Source organism: Sipha flava, unplaced genomic scaffold (genome assembly GCF_003268045.1).
Source record: "Sipha flava isolate LNK unplaced genomic scaffold, YSA_version1 196_pilon_pilon, whole genome shotgun sequence".
Lineage (NCBI taxonomy): Eukaryota > Metazoa > Arthropoda > Insecta > Hemiptera > Aphididae > Sipha > Sipha flava.
This window is the reverse complement of record NW_020272770.1, coordinates 319,957-342,206: the sequence shown is the minus strand read 5'-3', so window position 1 is coordinate 342,206 and position 22,250 is coordinate 319,957. Positions and strand designations below refer to the sequence as shown.

Here is a 22,250-nt window from a genome sequence, read left to right as displayed (position 1 = left end):
ATACGAGTATATTAAATTAAACTTAATCGAACATTATATAATTGCGTCTCCTCTGTATTTTAAGAATAAAATCAAGTCACATTACGGCGTACGTGCTTACAATGTATTACATACTTCTAATTGTAACAGTAGTAAGGCGGTATAAGAGTATGTTATACGTTTGCCGTTTTTTTGAAAACATTTATTTAAATATAAAACATAAATAATATTACACATACCTATGTAAGTCGAACACAAACAGAAACATGTAGAAGATTATTCCCTACTACTCTATGTAGATTTACATTGTATTGCAGTTGCTTCGTTAGTTACAAAAATATCACTATTAGTCACTCATCATTATCTAGATAAATTGTTATTATAATTTTGAAACAATGTATAATACTTAGATAACTGATAGTTCTGCTGCATATGAACCAATAAGATTTAATAAAATTTTATAAATTACTATATGTGCACTTTCCAAGACACTTCAACTGTTTTGGTTCATTTAACTTTAAATATTATGAGCATCAATAGTGAAATTTACTGCATTTCTCTGTACACTATTTTGAATGTACGTCATTTTAACGTGCATCAAATGAATGTGGTAAATTCGATGCAAGATCGCAATTGAACACATACGACATTTTGACGCGTGCAATTTCGGCATAAGTTACATAATTAAATTACATATTTTATTTTTTTATGTGAGATTGAACAATTTTGCTTGTTTTGTAAAATTAATAATACCTCGGTTTTTCACATGACTTGGTCCCAGTGCGGTGTCCAGATTATTCAATTAAAAACAAATAATAGATTATTAGTCCTAAGCCTCAAATTTCCTAAAACCGGCACTGATTATACCTTATGTCAGCGATGCATAACCTTTTTTGATCCATGACCCTCAAATTATTATATTTCGATAAAACGGCTCCCTTCCTACCAACAATGTATAATATACTTAGTGTATACAAACATTTTATTCTTATAAACGAAATCGTTAATTTTTGAAAAAATTATTATTTCTTTAATTTAATTAATCCAAAACATGTAAAAAAAAAAAATACAAAATTTGAGTCATTAAAACTAATGTGCGAAATACGTAACTTTATAATTTGGCGTTAAATTATTGGCAACTCCTTAATAAAATCTAACGACTCCCTTAGGAGTAGCGACCCCCCGGGTTGCGCACCACTGCCTCGTACCACGATTAATGTAGGACACTATTATTTCATAACGATTTCGGTATACCTGCGAACAGCAGTTCAGAAATTACGTCGTACCGTAGTATCGTCGTACAGATAACGCTGTAGGTGTGTGCGCGCCGCGCTCCATCTCCCCACCAATCGAATGCGACGGTCGTGGCGGTAACCATACGGTCGGCACGTTCCTCTCGCGACGGCGACGATGACGACGGCACGGCAGCTATCGACCAACCTTCGGCGTGCGCGGAACGCTAGTGTGTACGATCACGTCGTCCGTGAAAATTGTCGTTTTGTATTCGAATTGAACACATTTTTCAGTTTCTACGTCCGCGCGTTCAACGAGTGCGTTCACTTGACGCGTGTGCTCGTGTAATAAAATTGATCTTGGCGATCGCGTCGTCGTTATTTTTTTTGGGTTTCCGTTCTCGTACCAGCTACTAGTGCGCGAGTGCGGAGTCGATCGTGATCGATTTGTGCGGGAAAATCGTCGATACATACACATAGATTGACGGGAAGTCGACCGTCGCTCTACTAACTACTGACAGGAACGCTCGAATGGCGTCGCGAAGTTCGGCGGTGTCCGAGAAGTACGCGGGATACACGTCGATGTTTGTCGGGTCTTAGTGCGAGCGCGAGGTATGACCGTGGGGCCCATGACACGCAACGGGGAGTGCAAAAAGTTCTCGCCCAACATATTCAACAAGTCGAAATGCACTAATTGCTTCAGGCAGAAGGAGGAGCATAGCGCGGAGGCTTTGGAGAGTAATCGGGTGAGTGTGAATTTCAGTTCTCGTATAACGCAGTCGTAAAGTATACCTTGGTATACCGTTGCGGTTAAAGTTTAAGTGCGAAACTCCCGGTAATAATGATGACAACTAATAATATCAGTGATTGAGCACTTAACAGTTTAACGTATTTATGATGTACACCAGTGATTTCAAACCTTTTTTCCTTGACGGACCACTTTGGTAAACAATTATCTTAAATCGGGCCATTAAATAAAAAAGTACGAATAATATCAATATCGATATAATTTTATTTGTTATTTTGTTGCACATAGTAGGTATATACAATATACATGTAGGTAAAATATACCTGGTATATATTGAATTTGTTTTCAACAAATATTTTATTGATTACTGAAAAGATTACAGATCGAGGTACACGCTGTAGGTACACATTAATTTTATCAGCACGCTATTTTATTTTAAGTGCATGGGGGTTATATCGTGACATTTCTATTTGAAAATGATCGAAAATAAAATTAATACATTAAAAAAAAAAAAAACACGTATTTCTCAATAATTTTATTTTTTTTTTTAATATTTTATTTAATTTTAAAAAAATTGTCACGCTGTGAATACCTTCGTGAATACTTTCGTGGGTCACGTGTAGTCGCGGGCCGCGAGTCGGGCACCGCTGACGTGCTCGGATGGATCACGGAGATTACGAATGTTCACTGGTAAATTCAACGATTTGATCGTCCCTGGTAGTCCATCAGCAATTTGATTCGATCACGTATGGCTAGCCGTAAAGCTACCAGTATGCATTGCATTTCGGATTAGTTTGAACAGAAATTATTGTTTTGGTCTCTGATTGTTTTCCACGCTCCAGGTTGTGTTTCAGGCGAAATATTCCTGTTCCTAGGTGTTATTATTCTTTAAAAAAACCGACAGCCTTGTGCGCGTCTGTAGCACGCGTTTCATGATTACCGCGGAAGAATTAAATCAATAGATCATTGGTTGCATGGTGTCTTCAGAAAATTTCGATAACCGTTGTGCACACGACGGTTACAGGTTTGAACACTATCTGTTATATTAGCTAGTGTTTTTTTTTCTTAAACAAGATTTTCTTTTCACGGCTATACTTAACATACTTAATATAATTTTATAGAAATATAATTAATATTTTATTAATATTCATTATCCATATGCGAACGCATGATATATAAACTTCTCATTTGCTTATAATCTGTTAAAACATTTTTCTTTTATATTGTGCGCATTTGAGTTATTAATGTTTAACATCATTTGAAGAAAGAATATAATTTTTTTCGACTAACTTATAATTAGACGTGCCTAAAGATTGTTTTTATTATATTTTTGGAGTCAATTATAATGTATTTTGTGGGTATTGCATATATGGTAAAAGCAGATGGATGTTTTCGGGGGGGACCTTAGGTCTCAACCTTCCTCCCAGAAGAAAAAAAAAAAAAATTCAAAAACCATATATGACTTGCTGCAAAGGTACAGAGAAAGAGAACATCTATTTATATCATGTGGTTGTAAACAACTCTTAATTTGCATTTACAATAATAATAGAATAATAGATATAATTGTATTATTATGAATTATTGATTCATATCTTTTATATATATATTTTTAATATTATAAAATAACTTATTTTTTAGAAAAATTTAAAACTCTCTAAATTTTTTTTTTAAAAATGTAGTAGAAACTTGTGCAGTTGCCTGATGAATAATATCAGTCAAATTTCTAAATTAAGACCCTTTAATCTTTTTTGTAGCATAATATAGAGCCGTATTTAGTGCAAGGCAAGAGGGCATGGGCCAGGGGCGCAATTCTAAGAGGGGCACAAATTTCAACACTACTCATGTAATAATTTTCACGAAATATGAAAAAGATGTAGTTAAACAATTTAATTTGATAAATTTGCCTCTATAAAAGCAAGAAAAGTACCATTGTATTAAAATAAATTTAAAATAATTCAACATAATTGTATAACAAAAACATTTGAAGAAAATTACATGTTTTTATAATGCGTTGATTGTTTACATTTTAAAGTAATACAAATAGTTATTAAACTTTATTAATAATTATTACCTTGTATACTAGGTTTTTATACATGCTTTATATATGTATATCTCAAATGATTTTTTGTAAAAAAAAATGCAAATTTCCCATTGGGGGTAGGGGGCAAATATGGTGATTCGCCAGGAGCACCTCTAGACCTCAATACGAGCCTGGCATAATGGAACAAATTTTGAATAGTTTTTGGGGTTATAATGAATAGGTTCACAAGTTATTCGGCCATCGACTAGACATGTTTGAATATTTCTTGGTGAAAAAAACGTCAATTTTTTTTGCGCCTGACTAATATCTCCTCAATTCATTACTGACATCAAGATAAGAGAGTACTGTATTCTTGTTTCTGCGGAATATGAAGAAACCGGTTATATTATCGCTGGTTTCCTCCATGTGCGCACTTCTAAACAGTTTTCAGTTCTAGAAAATCTCATACATACCACTGGCGGTATTATGTTGGGTCAATCAAAATTGTAAAAAGTATCAGCTAGCGCCCTTGCTAGCGTCCAAATTAACTTGTATTCTAAAGTCTGTTAAGTCCATTTAAAGTCTTCTTACCATACCAGGTAATCAATATAGTTAACTAATTTTCCTCGCAATTTACAGACTCGAGATATTGGAATTTAATTGTTATCGATTGATATAGGCTTTGCGAGAACCAATTTGTGACAAACAAATCCTATTAAGCTTAAATAAAATGTATATCGCCTCTACTGTCATAACTTGAAATATTTCGTTTCCTAAAGAAAATCTGAAATAGATTTCCTTATCGATTTCACCAATTTTGAAATTCAATTACTACTTTGCAATTATGATTTCATTAATTATTATTGAAATGAAAGAGAAAGTGTATTGTTTTCCACATTCGTAACATTACTACGATGTCATTTTTTCGGTTTCCCCTTGCACATCAAACAATAATTAATCGCATCGGATTACGACTAGAAAGTCTACGAGTTAGTATGCGAGTTTTAGATTTAGTTCGAAATTGGTATGCGAAAAAATTATTTCTGATTTACTATGCTTTTAATAATTTTATACATAATTCAAAGTTTTTATTTTTTATTTTTATACTTAGTAAACTAACTATAATTTACTCGTAATATGGTTTAGGTTAAATATTCAAATAAGTAGTTTTAATATATGAATATAGTTTTTTATACCTCTTCAATTTCTAATTCATTCAAAGTATTTAAATAGATATCTTATCTGAATATTGTGATAGTAATTATATTTAGGCACCTACAATGTATGTATATTTTAAAAATATAATATATATATGATATATATATATATTTACTATTATGAGTCTACAACTAATATTCTAATCGTTTAGGTAATTGCAGACATTGTTTATGTTGAATAGTTGAAGCTATTTTTTTCTTCTATCTGCATTATTTTTTATTGGGATACGAGTATTGTGTTGTCGTGTTGAATAACTATTTTTTTTCTTTGCTCTACGTGAAAATCGAATCGCACGGATTTATGTAATTTAAATCAAACTCTAAATGATAACGTATATGAAAAAATGAAATTTTTGAAACAATAATAACTGTAATTACTACTGAAGGAGACTTCGGTTTTATGCAACCCAGATTCTCCAGAAGCATTACGATTTTACTTTCCACTTTCATACTGATACAGATTTGCGTGTAAAAAATTAAATGTATGAATAGCATATTATTGTAAAATAAAAATACTGATGTTCATCTCTTTTAATATTAGTGATAAAATGAATGAAAATGAAACGTATTAAACAATTTTTACTAATGATTTTGTTTTAGTAATTAATCACTCAAGTCAATAATATTGTTGGTAATTTTACTTTTTATAGGTCCATAGTGTTTTTTACATAATGTGTTTTCTCAATCCATAATCCATGTAGTTGTTTTATAGATTTTTTTTTAAATAGTGGTACAATTTGATAAATAAATTTCTAGATAGGATTTAATATTCGATTTTTTGTATTATTTTCATTTACTATACATATATATAGTGATGTGAGTTTGTATTATATAATGGTATAGAATTGTATTATACAAGGTATTATACACATGGTATAAAATTATTTTATACAGACAGTATAAAAAAAAATGAAAGCGTTATTTTTAGTAACTCGACTATTAATTTTTTAGTTGTCCTTATAGAATGTATCTCCAATAAAGTACAGTATTATTATAAAAATCAAAAATATACAACATTATTGTAATCGTGTTAATTTAGAATTCAGGTGTTAAGAATAACTAAAATCAATTTATTTTACTATGATATTCAAATATTGTAAATATATAGATACAATTAGATAGTATATAATTATAGACGTTTTAAGTAGATATATTTTTCTTTTTATTTCTATTAAAAAAATATGTATTTATATGTATAACATACAAACGTATGTTACTTATATCATTATTGCAAATCGATAATATAACTAAAAATTATTTTGGTAAATTTTGTGAAAAATTCTTGTATCAGGTATGTGTTTTTTTAATTTTTCTAACTTTTTAGCCATTTTTTTTTTAATTATTCTATTTTAAAATAATTTATATTTCATAATTGACAATGGGATTATAACCTTAGTTAAATTCCTTATAATTTAAGGTACTGCAAGGTTCTATACGGTATAATACGGTATTATACAAAAAATAAATAAAATACCGTATTTTAACATCTCTACATATATATATATATATATATATATATATACATATATGTACATACTATATTTCATACATTACATATTATAGCTATGTATTATTCTAAAAAATTTTTTAAATGTTTATAGAATAGCTATTGATAATCCTTATTTTTTAATGAAATTCAAACTTTCATAAAAATATCTTAAAGATGTTTGATAGTTAAAATATATATTATACTCGGTAATTTATTAGTTTAACGGTCAAATCGTGGAATTTGGAATCGTTTTTGATATTAAAATTAATACTGGAAAATAAAACCAAAAACATAACTGTTTTAAAAATATATAGCATTATTTTTCGGGATCTTATATGGGGCTTTAATATGCTATTTAATATTTTAAATACAAATTTTAAAGTCTGTGCTTTTTTAAATACGTTTCTGGTATATTTTAGACTGTTAAAAATTATTAAATTATAACAATTACTAATTTTTATCAATATACCATAAAGTTATATACCGTATACTGTATAGGTTATATAATGTCAATTGTATGTGTGAGAACTGAGAACTATTCTTCTTTCATTAATTTTCTGTGCGAAATTAATTGTCTAAATTATTATTATTATTTTTGAAGGTCTTAATAATAAAGTCTTTATCGTACTTATTATTTTGAACTTTTACACTATTATAACAATTTTAATGTAAATAATATGTAAAAGAAAAGAAATTTAAATTTTATTTTCAGTTAGATATGAGTTTTATTTTTATATACCTTTAGTCATATTAAAGAAAATCATGCTATGATTTTAAGAATGTATAACTTATTTTTTCAAATATATATCTTTTAAGATCTTATACATATTAAAAGCAATATTATTTATTTTGTATTTGCTCATTTTGTAGTCATTATTAAATTTTGCTATGAATATTTCAATATTTTAAAATAAAAGATAGGCAATAGTGCAAATTTTATTATTGATCCTTTTTACATCTTGACTAACGTATTATTTGCATCTTTGTTGTACCTATAAATAATTCATTTATAAATACATTTTCTCGCTTTGACACTGGAAAACTTGTACTATGATGGTTTTAAAATTTATCTCCCATTTCGTTTCACCATACCGCACCAAACACCAATTTAGTCTAAGACGACAATTACGCGTGGTACGTCATACTGTTGACAAGTGCGAAAAATATCCTCTGTGAGTCCTATAGAAAATAGGCTCGAAAATAGGTTAGATCATTTTTGTTTAGAAAACGGTATTGGTAAAAATGTCCAACAACAACGAGGAAAGAACAAGATACAAATTTAGTAAAGAGAAATCAAACCAGACGTTGAATAGGAAACCCATAACAGGTCAGGACTAGTCTGTCCATCTGTCTGTCAAACATTGTCGTCATCCAGCAGAAGAGACTACATTTGTGTGTTTTTGTATCGACATACGGCTCCGTATGTTTACCGGTCTAATCAGTTTTTTGATGTATACTAGAGCATCCCCTCGCACATTGTAATATGCAGACTACTTTGATTTTTTTTTAATTATGCAAACAACAGTGGTGATTGTGATTATAATTTTAACAGAAATAGAAAAGAAGGAAAAGAAAAACAAATGACAAATAAACCAATGAAAACAAACATATGCTAATATTGTCATATTGTAGTTTTAGGGCATAACAAAATGTATCCGTCATATTGGACTTAAATTATCGATCTTAGTGCTAATACAATAATAATTTTATATTTAGAATATATTCATAATTGTTATTTAGTATTACTAATTTTTAAATATCTAACACACTTTGATTTTGCTTACTATTTATAAAACTCATTTAAATTTTCAATGCTGAACAAAATAAGTTACTCAACTAGATTTATCTAAGTAAAAATTAAGATGAACCTATTGGTTCATATTATAATGACTTAGTCCTTAGATAAATTAATTAAATTTTATTTCTTATTTTCTATACTCAGGCTTTAAAAATACGATAACTGTATCTCATACATTTCAATCACTAAATGATGGTACAAAATTTGGTGTTCATAAGAAGTTCAAACTATTAAAAGTTGATTCGAACGTGACTAGAATATTTAATTTCTAACTAACAATAACTTACTGGTGTAATGGTTTATATTTTAACGATAAATAAGATAAGAGCACACGATTTCTTTATAATACAAAATAGAATATTGTTCGAAGACTCAGTTTTGAATTTTATGTATACATTTTCAAATTACCATGTTTCTATTAATAATCTAGATGTGCCTAATTAAAAATTTGAATTGAATATACACGTACGTTATTTTAGATGGTGTCGACGAAAAAATTTTATATTTACTATAATTTTATTATTGTAGAAATCTAAAAGATAAATTCGATTCATTGAATATATTCCGTGATATAACTTTTTTTTTTAAATTCTTTTTTATTTAAATTTTACCATTTTTTTAAATATTTACTTTTTTAAAAATAAATATGAAATATAAACTGGCCTGTCGTAATGCATTTTGACATCTCTTATATGTCTGTTTTTATATCTGTTATATCTGTTATGATCTATTTCGTTTCACCCAATTTATAATTTTTATTTTGTTCTTCAATACTATATTAGAGTTATTGTTTTTTTCTTATAAAATTTTGTTTTGTATGTCACGTGTATGTTTTATTTTTGCACATTATATTTTCATGGATATTGTATGAAGAAGTGGGAGGATAAAATATGGCTTAATGCGCATGCCGAGCGAGAGGCATATTATTCAGATGTGTTAAGAATTGCGAAACGTGCGGACTGTCTATTAATTAAACTCGTGACACGGTTTCGACTATACTTTACTATCGTTAAATAATACTTGATAGTTTTTCATTTTTTTTATTTATAAAACTTAAAATAATTTCATACATGAAATTAACTCAGGCCATATAGCGCAGTCTCAAGGTCTTGACGGGTCATACACATAACCCGGTTCACTATGTATAATATACATTGTATATGTCGTTAATTTGTAAGGGCCAATGCAGGAAAAAATTTGGGGGAAGGTTTTGAAAAAATGTTAAATGTTGATAAATAGCATTCTTTATTACTCACTACATAATGTATATATGTTTATACATTGCATTTGCAAGTCTCATGGGAAACTTTGAAATAACTTTTACATTTTTAGGTCATTTTTTATAAAAAAAATTTTGATATTTTAGTGGTGGAGTTGAACCCCTCCCTCATTCTGTTTTTACCTGTTAATTTGTAATGCTAAATAATAGATAGACAGTGTTTCCACCTCGGTGTATTTTGTTAATTTAATTCATGTTCTTGTAATTTTAAATTAGCTAGATTAAATTGCAACCAATAATGTCATGTTTAGATTCATCGATAGTAGACATAAACAATTATATAACATATACAGTAGGATCACGTTAATCCGAACACTGTCTAATCCGCAATACACGGTAATACGAACGAGCATTATCACATTGCAATGTATTAATATGCACGTGAATTAAAAAAAAAAAAAACTCAAAATTTTAAATGAATATGTAGTTGTGTAATTTTATATATAATATATAAATAATAATTGTATTTGTAATTATCAGAGTATTTATTGACTTTTTTTAATTATGTATAGATAAAAATAAATTTTAAGAAAATTTATTTATTTATTTTCATGTCATAGGTATCCAATCAAATCGGTAATCCGAAGGAATCCTTTCCTCAATCGATTTGGATTATCGAGATCCTACAATAGATATTTTGAAGATTTTAAATAATTTAATCTTCATTATAAGTTGTAATCTAAAATAACTTTAAGATAGAAACAAAAATATGAGTTGAAGGCACTGTATTTAAAATAAAAATTTGAAATTATGTTGTTGTAAACTTTAAATTTTTAACTTCCAAAGTTACAATTAATAAAAAGTATTTAATATTTTAAAACTATATTGATGGTACTCTTAATAGTACATTTTATAATGTAAGTATATATTTTATAAATATACTCTTCGTTTTCACTTAAACTCAACCATTTTACACAACTATAATGTAACTAATCTGATGAAGTATCTATAATGTTACTTTAAATATTTTTATTTTTATTTAATACACATATGATAAGTATCGTTTACTGAGATAGAAATACATCAATTTTACAATTTTCGTTAAACAATTCATTTTATTTTTAAAATGCAATTTTTGTTTTTTATAGTTATTTTAAGTTCAACGTTCTGTGTTTAGAAACTGAAATTAAAAATTAATTATAAAGAAATTAAAAATTATTTTATGATGAGAAAAGTTCAATAAAAAAATCTTAAAGATTAAATTTATAAAAAAAATAATGTCAAGATTATGGTAATTGTGAGTATAACCAATTTCTGTTGACTAGATTATTCATTTGGACATGATCGGCTTCATTTTATTTGCACAGTAAAACATTTATAATTTTGATTAATAATTGAGTTTGTATTTTTTTTTAATTTTTCTATAAAAATCAAAACTAAAATAGGTACGTTTTTAAAATTGAACAAATAAAAGAAATAGGTATCTTTTCTATACGATAATATAGTTTAACATTATACTAGGCAATGGTGCTGTATAAAATAGCTGTACATTATCCTATGTTCAATAATCGCATTTCGGTAATAACGTACATGCAATATCTCACGAATATATAGTTACGTTTCTCGCAGTATCCCGTTAAGATTTTAAACGCAGTGTACCTACACTTCCTTCGTGGTTTACGGTGGTGTCCATTCGACAATAAATGGATGCATTATTATTATAATATATATATATATATATATATATATATATATATATATATATATACTATAATATAATAAGCATTCCTTCATGCTCGGCGGTTGTGAAATATCGGACGATTTTTTTCTCCAAGTTAAAATATTTTTCGAAAAAAATACATGTATTTATCACATTACGGCTTTCAGCTAAATAATAGATTAGATAACAGATTAACATGTAAGTTATATGCATGTTTCATGACATATAGGCTATATTATAACGTAATGCATATAACAATGCTCTATAAGTTATTAAGTACAAAAATATAAGTAGGAAATAATGTAGTTCATAGTATACATATCATTTATTCGTGTATACACATATGTACAAGAATTTATAATTATTTTTCGCAATTGTTCACAAAATACTTGGTCCACATGCATATTGTTGAAAAATTTATTTATTATATTAATTATAAATACTTTTAATCATACCAGTTCGGTAAAAAATATGCGTTTCGAATGTAATTAATCTTATTTTTTATATTTAACCTGAAGTCGCGGAGCTTTTAACAAAGCGTTAAATATAACAATGTAACAATAATAGAACAATAACTAATATCAAATACGTAACATAACACAAATTTTATATTTGCATTTTATAATTTCGAATAAATATTTCCTATCGGAATAAATACGTTATTTATAATATATTTTGTATCTACTGTTATATCGTCGTTTATCAGAGTAGGTTAGTTATGAAATTGTTGGGTAATAATCGAATTCCACGACAGAGGTCTGGAATGTGCATCGTCTGCAAGTTTTGTTACATACATTTATATTTTAGTGTATTATGTTAGTATAATATATTACTGTGTACTGAAAGTACTTACCATGAAACATCAATGAGAAATATTATAAAAAATATAATATATGTATAAAAAACAAAAAATATATAAATCAATAACCTTTTACACGAGGTGTTATTATAAGATTACGTCACACGTACGGCTGGAGGGATAACCATCGTTTGCGTCGCACCCCTTTTCCAAAGGGGTTAGCGTGAGTCACTAGCTGGTTATGCAAATTTGCACGATCATCTAATATTCTTCGAAACATATATGATACACGATACGAATGTTTGGTATTGTTTTTAACGGAAGTTTTTAATAGAAAATATTTTTACCGTTTATTTTATTTTTCACGATTATTGATATTTAATTTTATTTCCCTTACGTAGGCTATGTACGTTTCGCTTTATACAAGTTTTATTTTATAATATTATAACGCACGAAAACAATGGTTTGAACTTCTCAACAACCCTATCGCAATGCAACATCATTCTTTCTTGTACGTACATTATGTAATACATTATTTTGTACACTCCTCCATGTATCCACGTACATATCTATCTATCTATTTATTGTGTTCAGGACCACCTTGACGCATAAACGCTATACACTTATGGAAAACATACGTAATATTCGCCGGTGCAGGTATTCGGAACGTGCGCGCGATAAGGCTTCAGCTTCGGCTGTGACGGATGTGGAGGAGTTAGATATTTATATAGACACCGAATGGGAAAAATGAGAAAATCGCGCGTAGTCTTCCGTGTACCGTTGCACCGTTCATCGTACGTGTACATATATATATTATATTTTATGCACGAGTGTATTTGTATTTAAAGACCGACCCACATGTGACCACAAACAAGTCACACCCGTTTAACTGTACTTTACATTTGTCTGTCGTAATTATTAGGCTTGTTCTGCAGTTATTTTCCCTTATCCCACCACCGTTATTTTTGCTACATGGTTTTTTTCTCGTTCGATCGATTTTCAATGTTCTTTTGCGCGGATTAACTTCGAAGGTATATAATATGCATCGAGTGGCGCGTGGCTACGAATGATGATCTTGCAAGGTGTATACCTATACGAAACACCGATACGTTTTGGTAGGAGAGAGAGCAATCACGGTATATAGGTACAAAAATGCATAGCAGGTCGATGGTTCCACTTTGTATACACATAATGTATACCTGAAACAGCTCTGCAGACAATTGCGGAAGACCGTCGAATGTTACGTCGGGTATAGTAGTTATAACCGGCGCGTATCATTGTAAAAGCACGATAACTAAACACGATAAGCCGACCGCTAGCAACAAAAATTTACCGCGGAAAACATTTTTTCTATGTATTTTACGGAACACATCATTTGTAACTCCAGTTAATCCGTTTTTTCTTATACCTACATATTCATTGAAAATATTATGTTTTTATATTTATTTTTAATTATTCCAAAGAAAAACTTTTAAATCTGAACATCGCGCATTCGTGACATAACATAATTATACTCAAAAAAACATTTGTAAATAATTTAACTATTAAAAAATTTCACACTCGATTAACATAATAAACTACGTTTGTTAAAATATTGATATTAATAATATTCTTGATTACTATAGTATTGTGTTGTTACTCAAACAATAACACTGGTGTTTTTCGTTGAATATCATGTGTTCGATATTATTTGTCATTGTATCTTTTTTTAAGAACAATGCATAATATAATATCCATTGTGCTAGTAGTATGACAGTTATACTAACCTGTGTAACTGATACGTGTAGATCCTTGATAACTCTAATGGATGTCTGCTGTTTACCGTCAAGTTATTTAAAAGTCTGTACTTTTTATATTTACTTTTAAAGATGCTAGGTATTAATTTCTAACTATCGTTAAGTTTGTAAAGTACAACGTTATTTGCCTAATGGTATTCATAAATTTACGGGATTAGCGCTATACAGTTATATGTTTAGAAGTCTTACCTATGCAAATACTGCAGTTTAAACACGTTTGCAATCATTTATTTATCTGGTGAGTTATTATTTAATAACTTTCAATGAATACAAAATAAAAATTAGTTTTTTATACTTGCTAAATTACGTGTAGTCAGACTGAGCATGTCAGTATATAGATTGTTTAAAAATGGCCAATGTAAGTTTTTTTTGCAGATAAGTAACATTAAAAAATATTACACGAAAATTTTATATATTTTTTAATATTGATGTACTCCTATGATAGGTATGCTTCGATATTGATATTGAATTTACGATGATGGGTGGTTTTTTTGAAAATATGGTATTATCGCAATTTAAATAAATGTCGCTATGTAGTGCGGTTGTGGTCATACATCCTACAAAGGTTTCTAAACGATTCTACTATAGATACGTATACATAGTATGTACATATTACGTATAGTTGTATTAAGGTTTTTTTGAGTTTGGACGTAATCAACAGTAATAAATAATTAGTGTGAATACCAGTAAATGTTATGTGGAACATAGCGGGTTTTGTTTTTTTGTTTGCACAGCTATAATATTTTAATGTATGCATTTTAAAAATAATAATTTATAAAATTTTGTCGATACTTCATTTAGTAGAATCGCAAACAACGCATTATTTCTCGTTACTTCACCCGCTAGGCCGCTGCACGTGTAAAATATGTACAAACACATAAACACGTATACATATATATATGTATAATTATTGTTTTTGACGCCAGTCGAGCGGTTCTCGGAGGAGCCAAAGGTAGAGAAAAAAATAAAATAAAATTCCAATTAAACTCGTAACCGCCGCAGCGGACTTGTGTCCAGGCGCACACACCATCACCGCCGTCACTGCCGACAAGTAGGAAATATTATATGCAAACCGTGTAATTATCATTATCGAAATGCTTAAGATGCCATTACGTTCAATACACATACACAAACACACAAGTATGTATGAATGTGTATGTGTATATACAAGTATGTATGTAGTATAGTATGCGTTTAATATACATATGAAGGTATACGTGTACAACTATATAAGCGTACCTATATACATATTTTTTATATTACGAGTATATACATAATTTATTTTCACACGAGTCAGTTTAATCACTTTGTCGGTATATCAACATGTACGCATATATCATACTTGATATATTACTGTAAGTACACTATTTATAATTTGAATATGGAGGGACCAAAAAAAAAAATCAAGTCGTAGAATTTTTTTAATTTAGAAAATGGACTAAAAAAAATTTCAAAAACAGTTATCAATTATAAATACACGTATTCTGAGTACATTGAAAAAGGATCTCTCTAAAGTGTAATTTCACCGGGCTTAATTTTCGCGTTTGATTAAGTTTTGTTTTATCCAAAAGCTTAGTCACAAAAATAATTCTGCCGGTATTGCTCAAAAGTTAAAAACTAAAAACGTAGAATTTAACAATTTTATTGATTTTTGAGTCAAGACATTGTTCGGCTAAAACTACAATGAAATTATATTCATATGGAGTAAATTTTTAGAAAAATTGCAAATCTTTATTATCTATATTATTATAAAATGTTTCTTGTGTTAAACAATGTAAAAAATAATGTATCAAATAAGTATTTGGAGGGAAGTGCGTTGAAATAGCGAAAAAATGATGGTAATAATCAGTACGTGTGGCGTAATATAATTATGTGTTGTGGTACATCTATATCACAATATTTATCGTATGCCGACGTTAATTTTTTTTTCCACATTTTTCTCCCACTCTGACACTCATGGTTTTTACATATTATATATTTTTTCCCCGTTTTTTTTTTTTTTTTTTTTATTACTATCCCAAGTAGTTTGGTGCGCTTTTAGCGGTGTAAAACATAACGGGTTCCCCATCGGTCGGCTGACGCGATGAGTTCACAGGTCTAGGTATGTATACGATATTATACCGAGCCGCCCGTACAGTACACGGAGAGATTACACTGCGTTTTTCTCGACAACCTGTCGCATATATTGATGTTTTATTTGAATAATAATAATAGTGTACAAGTAATATTATTCGGACTTGCGGCTTATCCTGCTGTCCGTGCGTAGCGTACACTCGCATGCAACCACTCGCACATTAGTCGCGTATGTTAATGATAGATGTGATCAGCGGTAAGGAGATTATTAAGAACACGATTTGGGGGATGTATATGTGTGCACTCGTACGGCGTGTGTGTATGTGTGTGTGTGTGTGTGTGTGTGTGTGTGTGTGTGTGTGTGTGTGTGTGTGTGTGTGTGTGTGTATCACAACACGAAATCGTATAACAATCTTTGTACAATCGGAGGAGTTGGGTTGATGATGACTCTATATACATTAGTATAATTCGAGAAAATCATGGGAGATAAAAGTCGTAAAATATTGATTTTAGTGTGAGTTTCTCATCCCCGGTTGAATTAATATTATTTATATATAGTGCGTTCAAATGTAAATTACCACGACCGCGTATTCTTATAGTTTTTATCAGATTTGAGAATACCGGGGTGAACATAGTCCTATTATATAAACATGATTTTTGCTACAGTGTATTCAATAAATGATCGAGATCTAATCATAAAAACAAAAAAAAAAGTAATCGAGGTATGATGAAATATCATTATAATTGTTTTATAAGTAATTTACCATTCTAGTTTTAGTATTTCCAATTCATTTAATGTATTTTTTAAACTAATATTAGTACACCGTAAAGAACGATCGGTATGTATTTTTTCTATTTTCATTATCATAGATAAAACATTTTATAAAATATGATAGTTGAATATGATACGTGATTTAAAAATACGCGTTTTTTTTAGTATTCAATCCGTAGATTGGGCTACAATAAATGTTTTCTCCATGATTCTCTATCATGTGATTTTTTTTTTTTAAAAAAACTATTAAGTTTTAACACATTAATTAAGAGGATGCTATACCTACCAGCACGTGTTGTCTCCGTCTGACACACGTATAGCATACTAAATTTGAGTTCAATATTTTAAATTTAGTGATGTTAGATTTAATATGAGAGTAAACTGACTTATAATAATATTATAATGGAAAAACATTACCTGTGTTTTGTCGATCGGTTTTTTCTGATATTTTAATTTTTAAGCGAGTTACGAGTTTTTTTTTAATTGTAATATTTTACATACTCTAACTCTTTTAAAAATTAAAATATCTGAAAAACTGACAGAGAAACACACATAATTTTTTTCCTTAAAATTTGATTGTAGGTCATTTTACTTTAATATTAAAGCTAACATCACGACATTTGAACTTCTGAACGCAAATTTAGTATATTGTACGTTTGTCAGACAAAGATAACACATTCGGGTCTGGCGTCCTCCTAATCAACATTTCTTAAATATAAGTTTTTTAAATATCATGTGTTTTAAGCTAGACTATATATTCTGCGGATTTACAGAGAACGAAAATATATTATTTCTGTTTTCATAATTGTAGTATATTCGTATTATATTTCTTTGATCTAGATGTAAATGACCTAGAATACCTAAATTATTTTTATTAAATTGTTTATTGTCCTGATTTTATAATAATTGAATTGTATTTTATAGAAATACGATTCACCGCTGTGACCAATGACGATCGTTATTTTCTTGACCATCAAATAATCTAAGTGTTTCATCTCAAAACGTAATTTGTGTGTTAAGTATTTATTTTCTTCTGTATTTCATTGATAAGTTGAGAATCTTTTCACTTACAGTAGGTTTGTTTCAACACTTTCTATATAATTTCATTATTAGGTAAAAAAATGGTTTGGATAATTTATACATCTAGCAAAATATATTTAAAATAAAAAATTAAATGTCATAACTATAAGTTCAGATTATTTTTTTAGAAATATTTGAAGTATATTAGATCTATGATCCGTCCATCTGTTCATTTATTAATTCACTCAGATTAGAAATTACTCTTGGCATTAATGTCTATGTAAAGTTATAATTTGCTGAAATCGATTCAGAATTTTAATTATTTACAATAGCTACTAAAGCATAAAAACAACAACTATAGATAATTTTATCTAACAATCTTTACTTTCGAATCATAATTATTTACTTACTATTTAAATGTACCATAGTATTATTCACATATATTTATTTATACATTGATTTACTTGAATATAACATTGGAACATTATGAATAGACTAGATCTGTTCATCTTTAATGATTGTATTTTGATGAAATTAAAACTAAATTAGACTAGCACGTTAATCGAATATTTTTCAATATATTTTGTATGATAGCTTTTTATTCATTAAGCGAGCAACAATAATTATATGCATGTATTATAGGGCTCTTGTTCATTGCCGTTTGTAATAATAAGAGACACTGTAATTACGTTTTATATTTGCTCTCTGAGAATTAATTTTTCAATTATGATCAAAAATTATTTAGGTAGTGACATTATACTTGTGACTTGACAGTATTCACACTATAGTTAAATACTTGAGATCAAATTTTGAGATAAATTAAAACGGTTTTCTAAAGCCATCATAAGTGTTACACGTGGTGTATAATAATAGGAGGTATCAACGTATGATTTTATGATTGAAATCCATAAAGCAATAGCCCGCCATAATGATAATAATTTAAAATAAATTCTACTATATTGGTATGAATTGTACTTTGAGATACTATACAGTCCTAGTTAATTTGTTGGTGTAAAGGAATTCTTATTCCGGACGTATTTATCACCCATAATTTGACCAATGTGCTTGTTCTTAAAAACCTGTGTTACTGTAGGTCAAGGTCACTATTTTAACACGATGTGTGAGAACCGCTGTTGTCACATAAAATAGTCACATACAAACGTATGTAATAAGACTTTAATTTTTCCGACTTAATATTTAATCTATACGCTTTCTACGGGATATGGACGTCATTCATGTATTGCTACACGTATAAAGTTGTACAAGTATATTATATATTTGTATAATATTAAATGTAATGTGCTGTACATTAGAAACAAAATAAAAATAATATAAGTACGTGATGGTTGATTATGCGTGCACGTTTGATATTATTGTAATATACCTACTCAGTTATCGGAGGAGTTTCCTTAACGGGGAACATCAAATAGATGCGATTGCGCCATCACGCGGAGAATAAGAAGAAAGAAAAGGAAATCAGAATAAAAAAAAAATATATATATATATATATACCGACTGACTACACCTCCCTCCGACAGCTGTGGGCGATGTATATGTTTTTTTTAAATATAGTGAGTAGGCTCGGGAGAATTAGGAAAGTGCTTGTAATAATAATTGGATTTACAATCCTATAGGCCGCCACACCGCCACGCGTGTTGCCTATACGTCGCACTCGTTGCACAAACGTGATTAACGGTCTCCACCAGAAGATACCGACCACTGGTTCATCCTTTTGGGCATACATTTTGAAACTTTTTTTTATATAGAGACTCCAGATTGTTTGTATAGTAACGTAAAATACACTCATCCGTGATTTGTTTGTCATTTGATGTGTTTACGACCGTATATGGACTGGTATTAGCCACTTTTCTCTGACGAAAATTAAATAAACTCGGGTGCTTGGCCTAAAATTCCCAAGGGATAATATTATATAATTTATAAAAAAAAAAAAAAGGTTGGAAAAATATGTTATCTAATTCTTGTTTGATATGATTAAACTCGGGCACAGTTATTATTGTTTACGCTTATAATAATAACTATTAAACAATAATATTCATACGAAATATTTAGATGATTTATCTTTTTTATTATTAATTGAATAAAATACTAAATAAATTAAATACTCATATTATATACAACATTTTAATATTTAGCTATTAATAAGTAATTAGTGCTTTCGCTATAATAATATTACAATTGCCATCCTTCAATTTTCAAACTGTATCTGTGGTATTTTTTAAATACATTTTTAAACGTCGTAGAGTTGAAATTGTTTTATGGCGTACAGCGATTTTAAAATAATCAATATAAATATAATTTAATATCTATTAGTGGGTAATCTTTCATTATAGCGTTAAGGTGGCTATAGGTATTTACAAAACTACAAACACTTTCTTTATCCAGTATGATAGTATAAATAAATTCAGGTGATATGCATTTTATGCAGATTGCGATTATAAATATAACGTATGGATAACTTTAATTTTTCAATAATTTATTCACTATCTACCCGTATAATCAATAGAATAAATGTACATTGTACAATTTATGTATTTGAAATATAATTACAAAACCTATTACTATCAGATAAATCATTTAATCAATGCAGTCAATTGTTCGTCAAATTTAAATATGAATAATATTCAGCCATAAAAGATTGGTTTTTATGAAATATCTGAATATTTTAGTTCAGTAAAAGTTAGTGGTGTCAAAGATTTCACAGCTTGATGAACTTGCAGTGCTTATATTATCTATGAACAATTTTATTTATTATATTATTAATATTAGTTATATAAAATCGGTGTACGTGTGCTATATAGTCTAATATTTTCCCAATATTTACCTATAGACTTTTTTAGCCGAACATATTTAATATTCTTATCGGGCGGAACATCAATCCTTCCATCAAAAGTGTACCTTTCCCTTTTCCACCAATACCCGTTTTCACCAAATTACATTTTGACCGATACCCGTTTCCACCGAATTATATTTTGACTGATATCTGTTTCCACCAAATCGTTTTCATTTACACAACTCACTAATTTAACATATTTTATGTGTGTATATATATTTATATATATATATATATATATATATATTATATTAAAATCTGCAATGCATTTTATTTTATTGACTTGTTTTAACATTAAAATAAAATAAGAAAACAATAATTTAATAACTCGGCAAAAAAACCGAAGAGGTGAAGTATTATATATATATATATATAAAGAATAATATATCATCATTATATTTATAAATTATAAACCTAAACAATAAACCAAAAAATATTAAATTAATTGATGATAAATAGTCATCGATCGATCTATGTTTATCATCCAAAATTGTAACCACCTATTTGAAAAATCAATTTTAAATTTTGTACTTGCAATTTGACTAAGAACAGAAATAATTAGGAGTCAATTTAATTTAACGTAAGTTTGGTATTATCAAATTCAAAAGTTCGGATTATTGATCAGATACCAAAAAAATTATTTGAAATAGGCATTTGACCAAATTAGTTACTTATATTGATACTTTTGTTGACTGGAATACTTAGCATTATACAAAAATAAAAATTTTGAAAGCAGAATCAATCATTCTAAAGTGAACGATTTAACAATTAAGAATGGCTAGAGAATATATCATTAAATGTATTGCTGCCTGTGTTTTGTTTGTCACATGTTTAGTACTAGTAATTTTGAAGAAATATGGACAAAAACTGGATGTAACGATTGGCAGAAAGTAGTGAAGTGATATAGAAATTGATTTGGTGGGAACGGTTACATAACAGAAAAATATCGTTTGGTAAAAACGAGTATTGTGGGAAAAGGGAAATATCCACTTTTGGTGCAAATGTATTATACCTGTTGTTATCAGTCATTATGGTGATAGGATATTCGATAATATCCTACTCAACAGTGAATAACTATAACATTTTTCATATACGTATTTAAACAAGGAGAGCCGCCCAATACATTGCAATACGAGTGGTTTTGATTGATGCATATACCATATACCGTAGCGTTGTTATTTTTTCTATTTTGTTCGTACAGTAATTAATGTTCAGATGGTTGTCATCGGGTCTATACAAAACAAATGAGAAATAAATGTCAATACTCACGTTATGTGATAGTATAAATATTGTATTGTGACCACGATTATCTTTAAATATGTCTTTTTTGTACATTATTAGATATATATATATATATATATAAGCATATATACAATTGAACCCTAATGATTTCGGTCAAAAATATATACATTACGGCGTGCTAATCATTTGCTCGTTTTTAGAGCCGGTGTTCCGCGGGCTAAATTTTTCGACTGTTAGTATTAGAAAACAACAGCCGCAATGGATTTCACTTCGAA

The 22,250-nt window shown here is 28.7% G+C and overlaps 1 protein-coding gene across 2 annotated transcripts in view; it reads left to right on the top strand.

Moving 5' to 3' along the window:
- The first annotated feature begins 1,379 nt into the window (after nucleotides 1–1,379).
- Nucleotides 1,380–22,250, top strand: part of LOC112681759 (protein outspread) — an 87,544-nt gene continuing 66,673 nt past the window's right edge. For both annotated transcript variants that reach the window (XM_025552064.1, XM_025552065.1), the window contains exon 1: nucleotides 1,380–1,957. In XM_025552064.1, the coding sequence (XP_025407849.1) occupies nucleotides 1,826–1,957 (132 nt within the window). In that variant the 5' untranslated portion in view covers nucleotides 1,380–1,825. The remainder of the gene's footprint in view (nucleotides 1,958–22,250) is intronic.